Source organism: Anolis sagrei, chromosome 2, assembly GCF_037176765.1.
Source record: "Anolis sagrei isolate rAnoSag1 chromosome 2, rAnoSag1.mat, whole genome shotgun sequence".
NCBI classification, from domain to species: domain Eukaryota; kingdom Metazoa; phylum Chordata; class Lepidosauria; order Squamata; family Dactyloidae; genus Anolis; species Anolis sagrei.
Genome location: NC_090022.1, coordinates 237,785,035 through 237,801,530, shown reverse-complemented (window position 1 = coordinate 237,801,530; position 16,496 = coordinate 237,785,035). Strand labels below are relative to the sequence as shown.

The following is a 16,496-nucleotide window of genomic DNA, read 5'->3' as shown; positions in this document are numbered from 1 at the left end:
CCTTCTTTGCTGCAACAGGCACTAGTCTCCTTTAGCTCTTAAAGCCAATGGTCCATTTCGTCTTGTTGATTACACACCTAAAATCCTTTCCCTCCTAAGCCTTGACAGTGATCTCTTTGTGAACTGTGTCAAAGAGCTTTGGGCCTTCTGTTGCAGTAACAGGATACAAACTTCCTGCTTTGCTGAATGGTAGAAGAGTGGGATGCACAAAAGGAATCTCAAAAGACAGGAAAGAAGATGGTTCAAAGCTCAGTATGGTATGGATCCAGTCAGATGATATTCATATTTCACTAAGAGGCTTCAGAAAGCTTTCAGTTATGTAGCAAGTTCATCTTAATCCTATCATGCCTCAAGATGCTTTCTTCTCACTTGTATCAACATCACAGCTGTCGAGTGACTGGTTAAAATATAGTAACAAGTTCTTTCTAATGCAGTATTATGGCCTCAGCCCAAATCTACACAGGATTGACACACACATGCCCACTCTATGGTTGGATGGCTTGATCTGTCTGTCTGTCTGTCTGTTTGTCTGTCTATCTATCTATTGAGTGGGGAATACTGGAATACTGGCATGCATTTTTATATTGCAACTTTGTATTTTATAGACTGCAGTAGCATTCCCATTTTTTTTAAAATAGCATCTAGCTTTCTATGCTCCAGTAAAAGCTAACATAAATCCTTGTCGAAAGAACAGAGTAGTAACTTCTACAGTAATCCGCAGTTATACTTTTCATTTTGGCATGAATGAGCACTGGGAATAAAACTCTACAAGCAAATTCATATCTAAATGCCTTGTTTGATGAGAACATCTAAATTATAACCCACAAACCACTCACTTGGTGCTATCTGATAAAGTCTGTGGAAATACTCCAAACAATCCATTTCTTGACTTGTGATCCATATCACGGTGCTGAAATTTTCTAGAAGTTTTATTATGCTACTCACACAAAAATGCAAAGCAGAAAATCATCCTGTTGCCAATTTCATTTCCTTTCATTCAGAGGATGCATACCACAAATACTACAGTTCTATTTTTTTTATGTAACTCTACAATTCTCTACAATTTTATGTAACTCTACTTATTATTCTCAAGTAGAAGAAACCAAAGAAATGTTGGGATTTACGTATTTGTTGGCTAACTATTCCGCAATTGATTCAATGGATTTTCTGCTGTAAGGAGTAGCAATAGGATTTAATTTCACTTTTCATACAGGATTTTGGATGCATTTCCACAGACAATGTTTCGATGGCAGCAATATTAATGTGACAGAAAGGGGTAAGAATGAAAGCCATGGCATCTGTATTGGCTAATGAATTCTCAGATTTATCTGTTCATGTGAGAAAAATACAAGATAACAGATGTGAATGCAATTTTGCCTGCAGTGCCCATTATCATTCATAGTCACATCCTTCCATAATCAAAAGTAAAAAAAAAAAAAAGAATGATGCTGGACTAGAGTCCGGGATGGAAGAGAAACTTAACCATGTGGAAGGATTAGTTGCTTCTTTAAATTAGTTGTTTTCCACATGAGGAAAGCCACACTGGATAGGGCCAAAGCTAAGCACTTCCCTCTCCGCACCTTGACTACAAGCCAATAAGCAGCACTAGAACAAAGTTACAGTCTTTAAGATATTGGACCTGTTGGAAGAAGAGGCTTTAATATTTATTTCAGCAGATATGCATATTCTCCTCTCTCAACATTTGTGGTTCCCGTGTCACACATGTTTATAGCTTATAATAAGGTAAGTTGGCAGCTGGCCCAGTGTCACCTAGGGACTCTTATGGTGAGCTGAGATTGGAATATTCTACTCACTATGCTACAGGAGCTAAACAAAGCATACACGGTGGTTCTGATAGAAAAAGCCTGACTTGGAATTTCTGAATTCCTGGCTCCCTACCCAAGTTAAATGTCCATGCTCTACCTAACTGTGTATGTGTGTTCGAAAACAATGATCATGTTATCCACAAAACGTAGCACACCTTGGCCAAGATCCCACATGGCAGCTGGTAGAATATAATGTTCCATCTACAGGGCAGTATCAATAGAAGAATGTGCCCCATGGCCATTCAGCAGTTGGAGGAATGGCATCCAAACAGAAGCCAGCTATAGTTTTGCAGCTGGGCAATGAAGGGAGATGTTGCTATCCTGCGTCTCAATGGAGTATGCCTGTATTTGGTGGAGAGCCAGGAAAGTGACATCTCTTAGCACCTAGTTGCAAAAATACATTTGCTTGAGTTCCCCTCACCCTTTTTTGATGGTTAAATGGCCTTTGGGGTGACACCTTGCCAATGCAGATGCTGACTATCTCAACTAGAGGCAGTGAGCATCTCATTCCACTTTTAAAGTAGCATGCAGTCATGCTAGCACATTTCACAGGCACAATTCTGGCAATTGTCTCTGTTTTAAGTTAACATTACCATTATACTAACATTGTAATTCTTCAGTACACAAATACAGACTCATTCTAACTGTTATGCTGTCAGAGTGTGCTTGAACTACCAATTATTTCTTTTGTGCTGATATTTTGGGATTGATTATTTTACAGCAAGGATTTATTGATGTTAGTCATGTGAGTCAAACAGAATTGATCCTGGCTTCTAATTCTGTTTTCAAGGGCAAGTGCAAACCATAGTTTGCTGGTTTAGTAGATTATGGTTTTCCTTAAATTAGAAAAGGAAACAGAGCATTGTTATGTGAGAGGGGAGGAGAAAGGACTAATTCCACAGTCCTTCTGGAGAATCCAGCTGGAAAAAACGTAGAAAGCCAAAATCGGCATGAGCCTGATAGAGCATGCAGAGACTCTATTGCCCATTTAAAAGGATGCTCACTGTTATTGCAATAATATAAAGCCAGGCATACCTTCTCAATGCTTGCTCACTTTACATTTTTATAACTGAAACGACACTGTGGAGATATGCTTTGTATTACAGCCTGAAGAATTCAGTCTCTTTTCTATTGCCTGTGCAATTCTTATCTATGGCACCATGATCTTTTAACAGGAAAAAAGAAAGAAATTATAAAATCTAATCTCTCCTACAAAGGGGAAAGGGCGGGGAGGGAGAGAGAAGAGAAATATGCCTCTTTATCAATGAGAAGATCAAAATATCTTGAAATGCCTTGCATCTGAATTTTTAGCATCTGGTTTCCTCATAATTATGAATATTTCACTGACCTCATGACTTTGCTCTAGGATTATTGTCTCACAAGTTTAAAAGATCTAAGGTTAGGCTGTGGAACTCTGAAAAAGAACCCACAATAATGACCCACTGTTTAAAAGGCTGTGCTCAACATTTGCTTCAACAAATGTGATCTGAATATTCTATTGTAACATAAAAATTGAGAGGATGAAGCCACAGGTTGAAGCTGGCAGCCCACTTGTTTCGTGGAATGAGATAATGGCAGTGCACAGTCAGGTCTCATATTGCAACAAATCTCGCTTCTCACAAAGAAAATTAAAGTTCTACTTGGAAAGTTATTTTTAAAAAGGAATTTACTTTGATAATGACCTCCAAGCGACTTTTTACTCTAGCAGTGTTTCTCAACCTTCCTGATGCCGCGACCCCTTGATACAGATCCTCACGTTGTGGTGAACTCTAACCCTAACCCTAACCCTTGACATTTGGAAGTTGTAGTTGCTGGGATTTATAGCTCACCTACAATCAAAGAGCATTTTGAACCCCACCAATGATAGAATTGGGCCAAACTTCCCACACAGAACCCCATACCAACAGAAAATACTGTGTAATTACTTGCAATGTGTTCTGTCCAGGTCTGGCCATGACAATAAGTGGGTCACAGCAGTCCTCTTTTATATTAACTAAAAGGTATAGTTAATAGAAGAGAGCCAGTCTAATGTAGTGGTTTCAGTGTTGGACTAAGACTCCGAGACGCCACATGGTCGTGGTAACACACAGCATAACCTTGACCAAGCCACTCTCTCAGACTCAAAGGATATGAAAGGCAAACCTTCTCAGTACGAACTGTGCCAAGAAAAGCTCATGTTACCTTAGGGTCACCATATGTCTTAAATTATTTTAAAGGAAGTCATAACAACAAAGGTCTATACAAATACATCTACTTTCCCATTATATCACCATAAACTCTATTAAAACCAATCAGTTCATAGTTCATTCAGTTGAGGAAAAAAATGGAGGGGCACTCTACTTATTGACAGATATGTACCTGGTAGATCATGGCCCAGAAAGAGTCCCTGCATGCTCCATCCTGCAATGGTAGGAGGAACTCACGACCACCACATAATTAGAAAGTAGTTTGACATACCCTCAATTTTTACACAAATGCCAATATGTTCAGGCAACCAAATGGTAAAATGTTGGGAATCATGCTTGATGAGGAGGACTTAGGAAACTAGGTATGTTTAGATTGGAAAAGATAAGCTTAAGAGGAAACATGACAACCATGTTTAAATATCTGAAAGGATTTCCTATTAAAGATGGAGCAAGGCTTGCTTTCTGCTGCTCCAGAGACTAGGACATAGTAGAACAATGGATTCAAAGTACAGGAAAAGAGATATCACCTAAACATTAGGAAGAACTTCCTGATATTAAGAGTTGTTTGGCAGTGGAATATGGTGTCTCAGAGTGTAATGGAGTCTCCTTCTCTGGAGGTTTTTGAGAAGATGCTGGCATGCTTTGATTGTATTTTCCTGCATGGCAGGGGGTTGGACTGGATGGCCCTTATGATCTCTTCCAACTCAATGATTCTATAAGAAGAATTACAAATAGGAGATGTCTGATTTGATGAAAGGTTTGGAGCTACAGAATAGTAGGTCTTATACATGTATTTTGAGATGTGTTCCTATTATAAGTAGATTTATCTTATTTATTTCTTGCTCATTTACTTCAAAGTGGTGCTACTCAAAATAGCGTTCAATGGTCCACAAACCACTGACTGCAGGTTCTTGCTGCATTTCCATGAAAGAATAAAACAATTGTAGCCAATGGGTACAAATACGGTACAAATTCCTGGCACAATAGGAAAAAAAACATATGCCCCCATTCAGATAGCTCAAGATACACTTATTTAAAATACATCCCTTAAATATTTGCTTTGTAAAATTCTATACATAATTATTTGACATTCAAGTCTTCATTTACTGTCTTTCTTCACAGCAACTGGCTTTATCTGACATATACTTCTGGTTTAAATGAGGATAAGGAAGATTTGGCAAGTCTTAAACTACCAGATAAAGACTTATTAGAGAAAAAGGACAGCTGGGAAGGCAGCATTTTTAAAAAAGTGACTAGCGATGTGAGCTATGTTCCTGGATTTACTTCCAGCTAGTTTTCATTTTTATCTCATGTGAACATACAGACACAAATATCTGTCTTACTTCCTTCTATCCATTCTCTGCTTCCTCAGTCTTTGGCAAAATAAATGTTCATTTCACAACAGAATGATGAAACAGCAAAGCTTCACTAAATCTAGAGGGGCTAGCTTTCAATTTCAACTCAGCCTGTCACTATCAGTCCTCAAAAAATGTCACTTCCCATTTGTGCAAAGAACGTTTTCATGAGCCTCCAATCCTAAAAGGGAAAAATGAAATAAACGGAGTCCTAAAACCTATTTATTCTACCCAATTGTTGCCCCTAGATTTATAGAGGTTATTTTTGTTCCTGAAAGTGTTGTAGTTTACTGAAAATTATGCGTGTTTGGCTGATTTTTGGGGGGTTTGATTCATAGAGGCTCAATCACAATGGAACTTCAACTTTGTTATCTAAACCTAAGTGCTCATCCATATCCAAAACCTGTAGCCACAATGGGTTTTTAGTTCACAGGGTGCCAAAAGATTTTGTCAAACGGCATCAGAGTAAAATGCCTGGGGAGGAGCAGTAGCAGCAGACAGCAAGGCATGTTGATGCATCTGATGAAATGAGCTGGAGCGCAATGAAGCTTATGTCCAATAAAACATGTCAGCCTTAAAGGTTCCACTAGAGCCGTTGCTGCTTTTCTCTTGTGACAAACGAATGCAGTTACCTCTCTCCTGATGCTAGAAATTTCATTTCAGTCACCCTGCCTTGTTGCTGTTTTTGTCAGCTAGGCTAGGTCCCTCCTCACCACTCACAATGACTATGGGGGCAAAATACTCTTGTAAGGAAGAGAAACAGGAGGGGTATCACTTGTTCTCCTTCCAAACTTTTCTTCCTTCAAGAAGTGAACCCACACCCAACCACTCACCAGTACTTATACAGCAAGGAGGAAGACGCTAGGCAAAATAGGCAATCTCCACTGCCTTCCAAAAGTAGAGTGGAGGAGACCATGCTTCACTAGTATGGTGATTTTGACCATAATGTCAACACAGCAATTATAGTAGAGTTTTGCTTATCCAACCTTCGCTCATCCAATGCAGTCTGCCTTCCACCCGGATACACAGCTGTTCCAATACATTGTGATGTTTTGGTGCCAAATTCGTAAATACAGTAATTACTACATAACATTACCATGTATTGAACTGCTTTTTCTGTCCATTTGTTGTAAAACATGATGTCTTTGGTGCTTAATTTGTAAAATCATAATGTAATTTGACGTTTAATAGGCTTTTCCTTAATCCCTCCTTATTATACAACATTTTCGCTTATCCAACATTCTGCCGGCCCATTTATGTTGGAGACCCTACTGTAATCACGTTTATTTCTGTGTTATCAAGTTTACAGGTATCTTTTATGGCTCATAGAAAAACAGCTCTCATCTGAGCTCTCATCATCACTGATCTATGTTCAAACTCTTCAAATATAAAATAAAAAGTGATCTGAATATATTTCAGAAGAAATGAACATTGGTGCAGCCAAGAGACTATATATATTGATATTTTATTAAAAGCCAAATTCATTTTTAAAAGCTAGTAAGTCTCAACTTGTAAATGACTAGTAGAAAACAACTGTCTAGTGTTTGAGAAGGAATAGATGCAGCAACAATTATTACAAATGTTAAAAAATTAGCATCAGACAATCTCTGTAGGAGGCCTTTTCAAAATAGATGGTTCTATACTTGCGATTCCACATGAATGATACTTTTCATCTTCTGTAAATTTATTTTCCACAAAATCATTAATAAATCAAAGAGCGTCCATATGTGTGCTAAACAATCCATAAATAGGGCAAATAAAAAGTGTACAGAAGCCCCCAAAGAAGCCAAACCATCAGTTCCACTTTTCTCACTCAGGTTCTTTGCTGAAATATGGAAGTTTTAATTACTGTTGCCCTCCTGCTGCCCTCCTCCCCCCTCTCCCCATGTCTTCTAAACACCCCAGATGCCGTGCTTTTCTTTTGCTTCATCGAAGCTGCAAAACTGTTGTGATCCTGGTGTAAAACATACATCATTAAAGCTAAGCTTTTGAGGACATGCCCCATTTACTGACCTCAACCAACGGCCTCGGTTTGCGCTCTACTGCAAACCTGAAGTGGCAGAGTTCACAGTAAGTGGTATTTGAAGACGACAGCCAGTGCTCCAGGCAGCTGCGATGAATAGTCCCCAGGGTTCCTGTACATTCACAGGGAGAAAGCAAGTCTTCTTGACTGCTGCCTTCGTGGCAAATCCTGCACATGGGCCGGTCATTGAAAGGACTACAAGACAAGAAAGAAGGGTTGTGGGTTAGGCCTGGAGTCATAAGATGGAAGGAACCTAAAGATTCTTTGATAAAACTCACTGCCATACAGTCTAACTAATACCCATACCTCAAAGCCCTTGCACTCTTGCTACAACAGAGCATAAGAATTAGCAGAAAATTAGTACCAGCCAGCCAGCCAAGCTAACCATGCTCATACCATGTAACACAAATCATAGTGATTTACTTTGCTTAAGGACACATTTCTTCTTATTTCCAAACACAGATAACAGGTACCAATTATACTGTAGAATATGAACCACTCCCTGCCCAAAGATATAGGTATTCTACAGTACGGCAGAAACTCCATTGCTGCAATTTATGAAGGGAACTTTTCCAGAAATTTGGAGGACATTTTATTTTTGGCACTTCCTGGCCAACACATAACTTTTTAAAACTTTTGTTTTATTTCACATCAGGCTGGTAAAGGTTCCAGAGTTCTATCACACCCGACAAAAAAAATCTTGATGTCTTGTTTTTTAGGCCTGTTTCTGGGGTTATTTGGAGCACTGATTCAGCAAATTGCATTGGATAAGCCCTGTCAGCTCTAGCTTCTTAGATATGGTTATCTTGAGTAGATGAAGACTAATAGATGCCATATGTTCTGTATCTCAAAAACTAGAGCTGATAGAGGAAAACTGGTGCCTTTTTTTTAAATCAGCAGTATCAGATATACCCAAAAACAGGGTTAACATTTGAGGCACCAAAAATGTGTGTTGGCCAGTGTTATGGCTACAGCAGAAGACACTAAAGCAATAACATCTTCATGTGCATGGTTCTGTATCAGAGCAGGTGGCTGGATGATTTCATCTTCCACTGACATCCTCGTTTTCCTTGTTCCATGAATCTTATACCTGCATCTAATACTAACTGCTTTTCCAGGAACCTTTTCATACCATGCATTTATAGCACTCTGATTCCACATTAACTGCCATGATTGCATTCTATGAAATCCTTGGGTAATCACATTGACTGTATTTTTAGATCCTCAAGTTCATGACCATCTTTTTATAACATACAGAAAATAGTATCCTGCAGAAAGGTATTAGTTCTGTTTATTACAGAATTCCAAAAAAACTCCCTAAACTGCAAAACCCAGGAATCTATTCGATGGAACCATGGCAATTAAACTTGAATCATAGTTCTATGACTGTAGAAAGACCTCTGCAGCTTTTCTATCCTAGTCTCCTTCTCTTTTTTTCTGCAAGTCAGAATTTTTTTCCAAGTTAATTCTAAATTTCTGATTTAAGCTCTAACCAGGATTGTGCGTGTGTGTATGTGTGTGTGTATATATGTATGTATGAGTGAAATGTATACAATATGAAGAGAGACCAGAGTAGAAATCGAGTATAGAAATTAGGATCAAACCTTAGTTTGTCATCCTGATTTGTAATCAAACCTTAAGTCACCTGGTGTGTACATAGCAGGAAATAGTGACTAAACAAATTCTGAAAGTATTGCATTAAGACAGAGAGAAAAGGGGAGGAAGCTGTATGGGCCACAACATTTACTCTTGGTCCCAAGAAGCCATGATTTATTGGACTAAGATAATTCAATGTGAAGTGGATCAATGGCCTCTCCAAATAGAGCTCATTGGCACACACTGGCTGAGGCTGATAAAGGTCCCCTTCCAGGACCAATAATTTCCCCTTCTCTAGGATATTTGTAGTATATGTTTATATGCATCCTCTGCCTCTTTTCTGCTAGGTTAAACAGATCAAGTATTTTCAACTCGATTTCCATATTAATTACTACATGATTATTCATGAAGAATAAATTCAAAACCACACCAGACATCACCAAAACTTTATTAAGAGAAGCAGGACTCTGTATTAAATGTTTCTTCTCTGATATAAGACACAACCGTATCCATTTCACAGTTGTTGGGAACAATGTTTCTGTTATATATGCTCTAGAGAGGCATGCTATGTAGATGTCAGCTGTAGACCAAAGCACAAAGTCTGTTGTTATATAAAAAAGTCATCATCCTGTTGAGATTACAAATCTATTTCCTGACATAACTTTTGTAGTTAACACATAGAATGGTCCCCTATATTTCCTTATTCTCTTATTTCTTCATTATGTCACAACTGTCCACTGTCCCCGTCCATGTTGCATCATTTTTGTTTGTAATATTCTCTTCTTCCAACTATATCAAATAGTTCAATCTCTTCTTTAACATGTCTTTGATTTCCTTCTTGGGCTCAGGTTATCCAATGGTAAACCAGGAGAAAGGTGTGTGTCTTTTAAGAGATTGCTTCCTGCCCTTCTTAGGAAAGGGGATAATTAGTGGTTTTGCAGGATACAATGGGATTCAGCTCAGCCACCAGTGCTACTCTGATTCTTCTTCTTAAAGTAATTTTATTTACAAAGTTACATAGACAACAAAATCCAATAATCTCATCTAGTCCCATGATGCTTCCTCTCACATGCAATGGCTTCCCATGGTCTCAGGCACAAGATCTGTCCCAGTCCTTCCAACTGAGATCCAGCTCGTATGGATCAGAAAAAGCTTCACTGTCCAGAATGGAAACCCGAAACTCTTTAGCATGGTGCCGCCAGGCCCCCACTTTTGTGATCCCCCACATCTCCCGAATCTTAAAAAAAGTTGTAATTTCTCTCTCTCCCAAATGTGGAGGAGTTTTTCTTGGCTAGACAAATGATTCAAACCATGTTAAAATATCTGAAAGTGTGGTGGTTTACTTTCTTGTCTCCTAGAGCTCACCCAACCGCGAAAACACCAATAAAATGCCAAAAAACAGCTAGAAGTGAAAATCAAGGAGGAACCAATAAGATCCACAAAAGTGTTCAACGGGTGAGTTTATTTATTCCCAGAAGAAGATGTAGAAAGCATATACTGGCCCAAATAATTTGCAACCATTGATCCCCTTGAGATGTATTTCCAGTTTCTTCATCTAGAAGTGTCACATTTTCACTACTAGTGCACCAGAATAGTATGGCCCATAGGCAGGAGGATGTGTGAAAATTGGTCACACATCACTTACAGTTGTCTACTCTTAGAATTATTATTTTTTCAGTAAACAAGTTAAGATCTCTTATCCTGAATTCCAAATATTCCCAGATCCAAAACGATCCACTGGTGGCTGAGAAGCTGAGTGACATCTTTGCTTTCTAATGGTTTGATGTACACAACCTTTGTTTCATGCATAACTTTTTAAAATGTAGGGTACAAAATTACATTATATATGAAACATAAATGAATTTTATGTGTAGCTTTGGGTTCCATCTCCAAGATCCCTTATTATGTATGTATGTATGTATGTATGTATATACAAATGAAATCCATCCCAACCTCCCTGGGCAAAATGAGATAAAATAAAATAAAATCCCAAATCCAAACTATTTCTGGTTCCAAGCATTTCAGGTAAGGAATACTCAACATGTATTTGAAATCCTGTTTCCTAATTCAATCCATATCTTTAACCCATACTAATGCAAATGTGTGACTAGAGAGAATTGTCCTTTCAGTCTTCTTTTCACCCAATCATAACATAATTGGTATACAACAGTCTTTATTTATTTTTATTTATTTTTTTACTTTGTTTATACCCCATCTTTTTCCCCATGGGGGACTCAAGGCAGGTAAAACAAAATAAATACAACAATAAAAAAACAATACTGTGTGGGTTAGGTTAAAATACAATTAAAATATGATACATTCCATGAAAATGCACTTTAAAACACACAAACCACACCACTTACCCCCCCCCCCCCACACACACACATTCAATCTCCCCAGCAATGTGCTCCTTATCCTTCTCCAAATGCCTACTGGCACAGGAATGTCTTGATCTGCTTGAGGAAGCCCAGCAGGGATGGGGCCATTCTGGTCTCTTGGAAGCATGTTCCATAGCCTGGGAGCAGCCACCAAAAAGACCCTCTTCAGTTGATTGTAGATGTCCCTCCCCAGTTGATCATAGATGTCTAACAAGTTTATAGAAGGAGATACGGCTGTTCAGATAGCCTGGACTGGAGCCATACGAGGATTTGTAGACCAAAATCAGCACTTTGAATTATACCTGGAAACATGTTGGCAGTCAGTGGAGCTGTTGTATGCTCCCTGTAAGCCAGCCCCAATCAGGCTGCTGCTCTTTTAACCAGCTAATGTTTCTGAGCACTTTTCAAGGCAGCCCCACATAGAGTACATTACAGTAGTCCAACCGGGATGAATAAAGGTATGTATCACCATGGCCAGATCTGACTTCGCCAGGAATGAGCACAATTGGCGCACTAACTTTAACTATGGAAAAGCACTCCTGGTCCATGCAGATATCTGGAGCCCCAGATGCAGAGCTGAATCCAGGAGTATCCACAAACTGTGAACCTGCATTTTCAGGGGGAGTGGGACCACATCTGACTCCCTATTGCCAGATCTGCTTTTTGACTGACCCAGGAGCACCTCTGTCTTCTCTCGATTATGCATTAATTTATTAATCCTTTCACATAGTAAGATAGAGACACTACCTTTTTATATTTTCACATTTTTACCCAGCATGTACACTTATTTTCTTCGTTAGCCATATGTTTTGACTTACAATTAATATCAAAGCAAGCAAATCATTCACACAATGGTTTTTTTTATTTATTGCATTTATATCCTCCATTGGATTCAAGATAAATCTATTAGGCCTGTCGGTTTCGTTTCGTTAATTCGTTATTTCGTATTAAAATCGTTATTTTTTGCATATCCGAAGCGATATCAAAACATATTTTTAAACCCGGAAGGGTTTAAAAATATCGAAGCAGCAGCCCCATGTATTTTACGAGCTGAAGCTCCGCTCGTTAATGGCATGGAGGCTGCTGCTGAGCGCGCCATCCGGCTCTGGCTCCTCCTCTTCCTCCGGAGCCCATTGGATAGCGCGCGCGCGCTCACAAGCGGCCTCCGCGCGCCATCCGGCTCTGGCTCCTGCGCCCCCCCCTCCTCCTCCTCCTCCTCCTCTTCCTCCCAGCTGGAGGAAGAGGAGGAGGAGGAGGAGGAGGAGGGGGGCGCAGGAGCCGGAGGGAGCCCGTTGGATGGCGCGCGCGGGCTCACAAGCGGCCTCCGCGCGCCATCCGGCTCTGGCTCCTGCGCCCCCCTCCTCCTCCTCCTCCTCCTCCTCTTCCTCGCAGCTGGAGGAAGAGGAGGAGGAGGAGGAGGGGGGCGCAGGAGCCGGAGGGAGCCCGTTGGATGGCGCGCGCGGGCTCACAAGCGGCCTCCGCACGCCATCCGGCTCTGGCTCCTCCTCTTCCTCCGGAGCCCATTGGATGGCGCGCGCGGGCTCACAAGCGGCCTCCGCGCGCCATCCGGCTTGTGTGACTTTTCAGGGCTGTATGACCATGTTCCAGAAGCATTCTCTCCTGACATTTTGCCCACATCTATGGCAGGCATCCTCAGAGGTCTGTTGGAAACTAGGCAAATGGTGAGTTATATATCATCTAATATTATATCTATGGAATGTCCAGGGTGGGAGAAAGCCATTCAATGCTAATCAAGGTGACCATTACTGCAACATTCACACTTAGCCTGTTTGATCAAGAAAATTTTTTTTTCTAAAATGTTTTGTAAATAATAACGAAAATTCGTAAATAACAAAACATTTTTTTGGAAAGTTTTGTAAATATTTTAAATATCGAAACAAAAAAACACCCCAATTAAGAATCGAATTTAGAAACAAATTTTTTCTTGATCAAACAGGCCTAAAATCTATCTATCAATCATATCAATACCTTAGCAAATTCATTCTTTATTTCCTTTGGAGCCAATTGCACCATGGAATGCCTGACTGGGAAACTGATAGCTTGAATGCTGGCTTGGAGGTCCAGATATCCCTTCAGTCACATATCCCTGGCAGCAGCTTTTGTTCATGCATTCTCTCTCAGCCTAACCTACCCCTTGAGATTTCGCAGGGGCTGAATCTTACTTAATAGGAGAATTAATTATTTGAGGGGGAGGGGTGGAGAATAGGGTAAACTGAGCAGTTTAGAGGAGCTGAGGGTCAAAGAAGTGCAACTGGAGTCCCCAGATATTCCCAAGGCTGTGCTGTACCCATCCATGCCTTAGGTTGCTGTTGCAACACTGAACACTGACGCTGCTCTCATTAACTTGGGAGTCAGTGTAGTAGATGCAAACGAAACATACAAATGAATGAATGAATGCATATTTAAAAACCACACCCAGCCGATTAGGGAGGGGAAAGTATCACAAGTCAAATCCATGAATTTAAAAATATGACTGCAGTATACATCTCGACATACCTAACTTTATATCAAGGTACCAACTCTCTGCAGGAGTTTCCCAATCACCCATCTAGTCTTATATTAAAAACAAGCAACAGCTAAACACATATGTACACACACAGATACACAAATTCACACTTTGGTTGTACAAATTAGCTCTTTCCCCAATACAATGATATCTCTTTATATCACTGCTATGGACACTCATAAGCTGGATGTCTGCTTGGTTGATTTTGGTTATACCATCGCTATGCCTTTTAGAAAACCTTTAAATGAACCACAAACAAAGAAAGCACAAGACAAACACACACAGAAAACATTGCTTAATTGCAGAACGATGAACAGGTGCCTGTCATCCATGGAAAAACTGCATGCAACACGACAGCGAGCACCCAAGACCCAATCTTTGAATATACATTGGAAAGGGAGACTCAGCACCCATGCTTTGCAAATTTGGGGGAAAAAGGGGTTCACAATGTTCAGTCCACAACATGACAGTGATTCTGTCTCTTTCTCTCTCCCTTCTTTTCTCAATGCACTTGCTTCCGTACACGCACGCACGTACACACACACACACACACACACACTCAATGCACTCACTAGAGCAATTACTCTCCCTGAGAAGTAGTAAGCAGAGAAGTATCATTACTAAAGTTTTCTTTTTCCCAATCCAAAAGGATTTGAAGCGTCTCACTCACTTGGCCACCTGCATGGCTCATCCGCTTTCTTCCCTCACCTGCCTTCCTTGCAGGAGGTTGGATAAGTTTCATTGTATGGAAAGTTCGAAATGAGACTAAGAATCAAAAGATAAACTCTGAAGGAGGGAGGCAATGAAGCTGGTGAGTGAGACTTCCCATCCGGAGAAGGGGAAGATGCAGAACGGTCACTCGAATTGAATGAGAGAGAGGATTTTGCCCTGCTTCATGAATAGAAAGACCCAAACGCAACAATAGAAGCACGGTATAGTTCTCTAAATCCAGCTCCCCTTCCTTCTTAGCACTTTCTCCCCGATACGGCTCAAGGAGGATATGGGTCTGTCCCTCCGGGTCGTGGCTACTGTACCTCTGTGTGGCCAGGGTCCGCACTACCGTTGACAGCAGCTGCCCGTCCTTGGCCGAAACTTGCATGACATACTGCGGCTGTCCATTCACAAGGCTGCTACAGTCCTCCACAGTCTTCACTGTTGCCGGAGCCGCGGAAGAGCTGGTGCAGTCTGGTAAGACTTCGGGCAGGTGACTGCAGCGGCTGGTTGTCATGGTAACAGACAGCAATTACTCTGCTAATGGCTTCCACATTCATACAGGATTTCCATCTAGGAAAAAAAGATTAGAAAACAATTTATTGAAGACAGCGCTGCTGCTCGGAGGGAGAGAAAGCAGGCAATATATATTTATATATATATACACACACACACATTTCCCACCAACATCTTTTATATATATATATATATATATATATATATATATATATATTCCCACCAACATCTTAGTCATTAAAATTCAGTACAACCTGAACAGGACAATTTCTTGTAGTAGTAGTAATAATAATAATAATAAAAAAGAAAGTGGATGGGAAGGAAAGCAAGGGTTGTTAATAACAAGGCAGCCAGCCCCTTGATATACAACACTGTCTTATTGATTCTCTTTGAAAATAGGAGACTTCTCCCCCTTTCAAGGAATACAGATATTGGCAAGGGAAGGGTAGCCTTAAAAATCCTATGGGGTACTGAGATTGCATCTCTGTGAAATAGATATATGCACACACACACACATATATTAAAGCAATTTTTCTAGCTGTACTCCTCTCTACAGACTTTAAATGAAAAATGAAAACAGAGAAATCTTTTATCTATGTCTCTCCCCCCACATCTCTTTTTGCCAGTCATGCAATGCAAAAGACAACGAGTTTGCGATCACTTTGTGACTCCGCACCAGCCTCTTGCCAGAAAGTAAGTTGAGTTTTTACATGAGAAAGTAGACAATCAACTTGAAATCCCTGAGAGAAAATAATCCATTATTGCTAAGTGCATTACATCATCAAGCACAGAGCATAACACCAAATCCAACCGTTACTGAGAGAGGGTTTCCCCCCACCCCTTAGTGCTATTTTGTGTGTATTAATCATCTTTCTTGCATGATGAAGTTAAAGGGGAGGGTGAAAAAATCGCACATTATGATCCTTGTATATGTCATGCTGCCTTTCTCTAGACACGCTACAGAAACATGATTGTGTTGCATCAGGTGTATTTTTATTGGGTGCATTTGCAGACAATTTGGGGGGGCCTGACTTTATCCCCAGTGGAGCAATGGGTTAAACCCTTGTGCCAGCAGGACTGAAGACCCACAGGTCAGAGGTTTGAATCTGGAGAGAGTGAGGATGAGCTCCCCCTGTCAGCTCCAGCTTCCCATGCGGGGACATGAGAGAAGCCTCCCACAACGATGATAAAACATTAAAAAATCTGGGCATCCCCTGGGCAACATCCTTGCAAACGGCCAATTCTCTCACATCAGAAGCGACTTGCAGTTTCTCAAGTCACTCCTGACACACACAAACACACACACAAAATCCAAGTATGCATATACATACAGAAGAAATATACGTTACTAGAAAATATGAACTAATCCATTGTCTTA

The 16,496-nt window shown here is 40.3% G+C and overlaps 1 protein-coding gene across 2 annotated transcripts in view; it reads right to left on the bottom strand.

Moving 5' to 3' along the window:
• The window catches only part of MARCHF3 (membrane associated ring-CH-type finger 3), a 166,363-nt gene that overhangs the window by 34,135 nt on the left and 115,732 nt on the right, over positions 1-16,496 (bottom strand). For both annotated transcript variants that reach the window (XM_060761991.2, XM_060761992.2), the window contains 2 exons: positions 14,926-15,175; positions 7,381-7,585 (listed from right to left, as the gene is read on the bottom strand). In XM_060761991.2, the coding sequence (XP_060617974.1) occupies positions 7,381-7,585; positions 14,926-15,119 (399 nt within the window). In that variant the 5' untranslated portion in view covers positions 15,120-15,175. The remainder of the gene's footprint in view (positions 1-7,380; positions 7,586-14,925; positions 15,176-16,496) is intronic.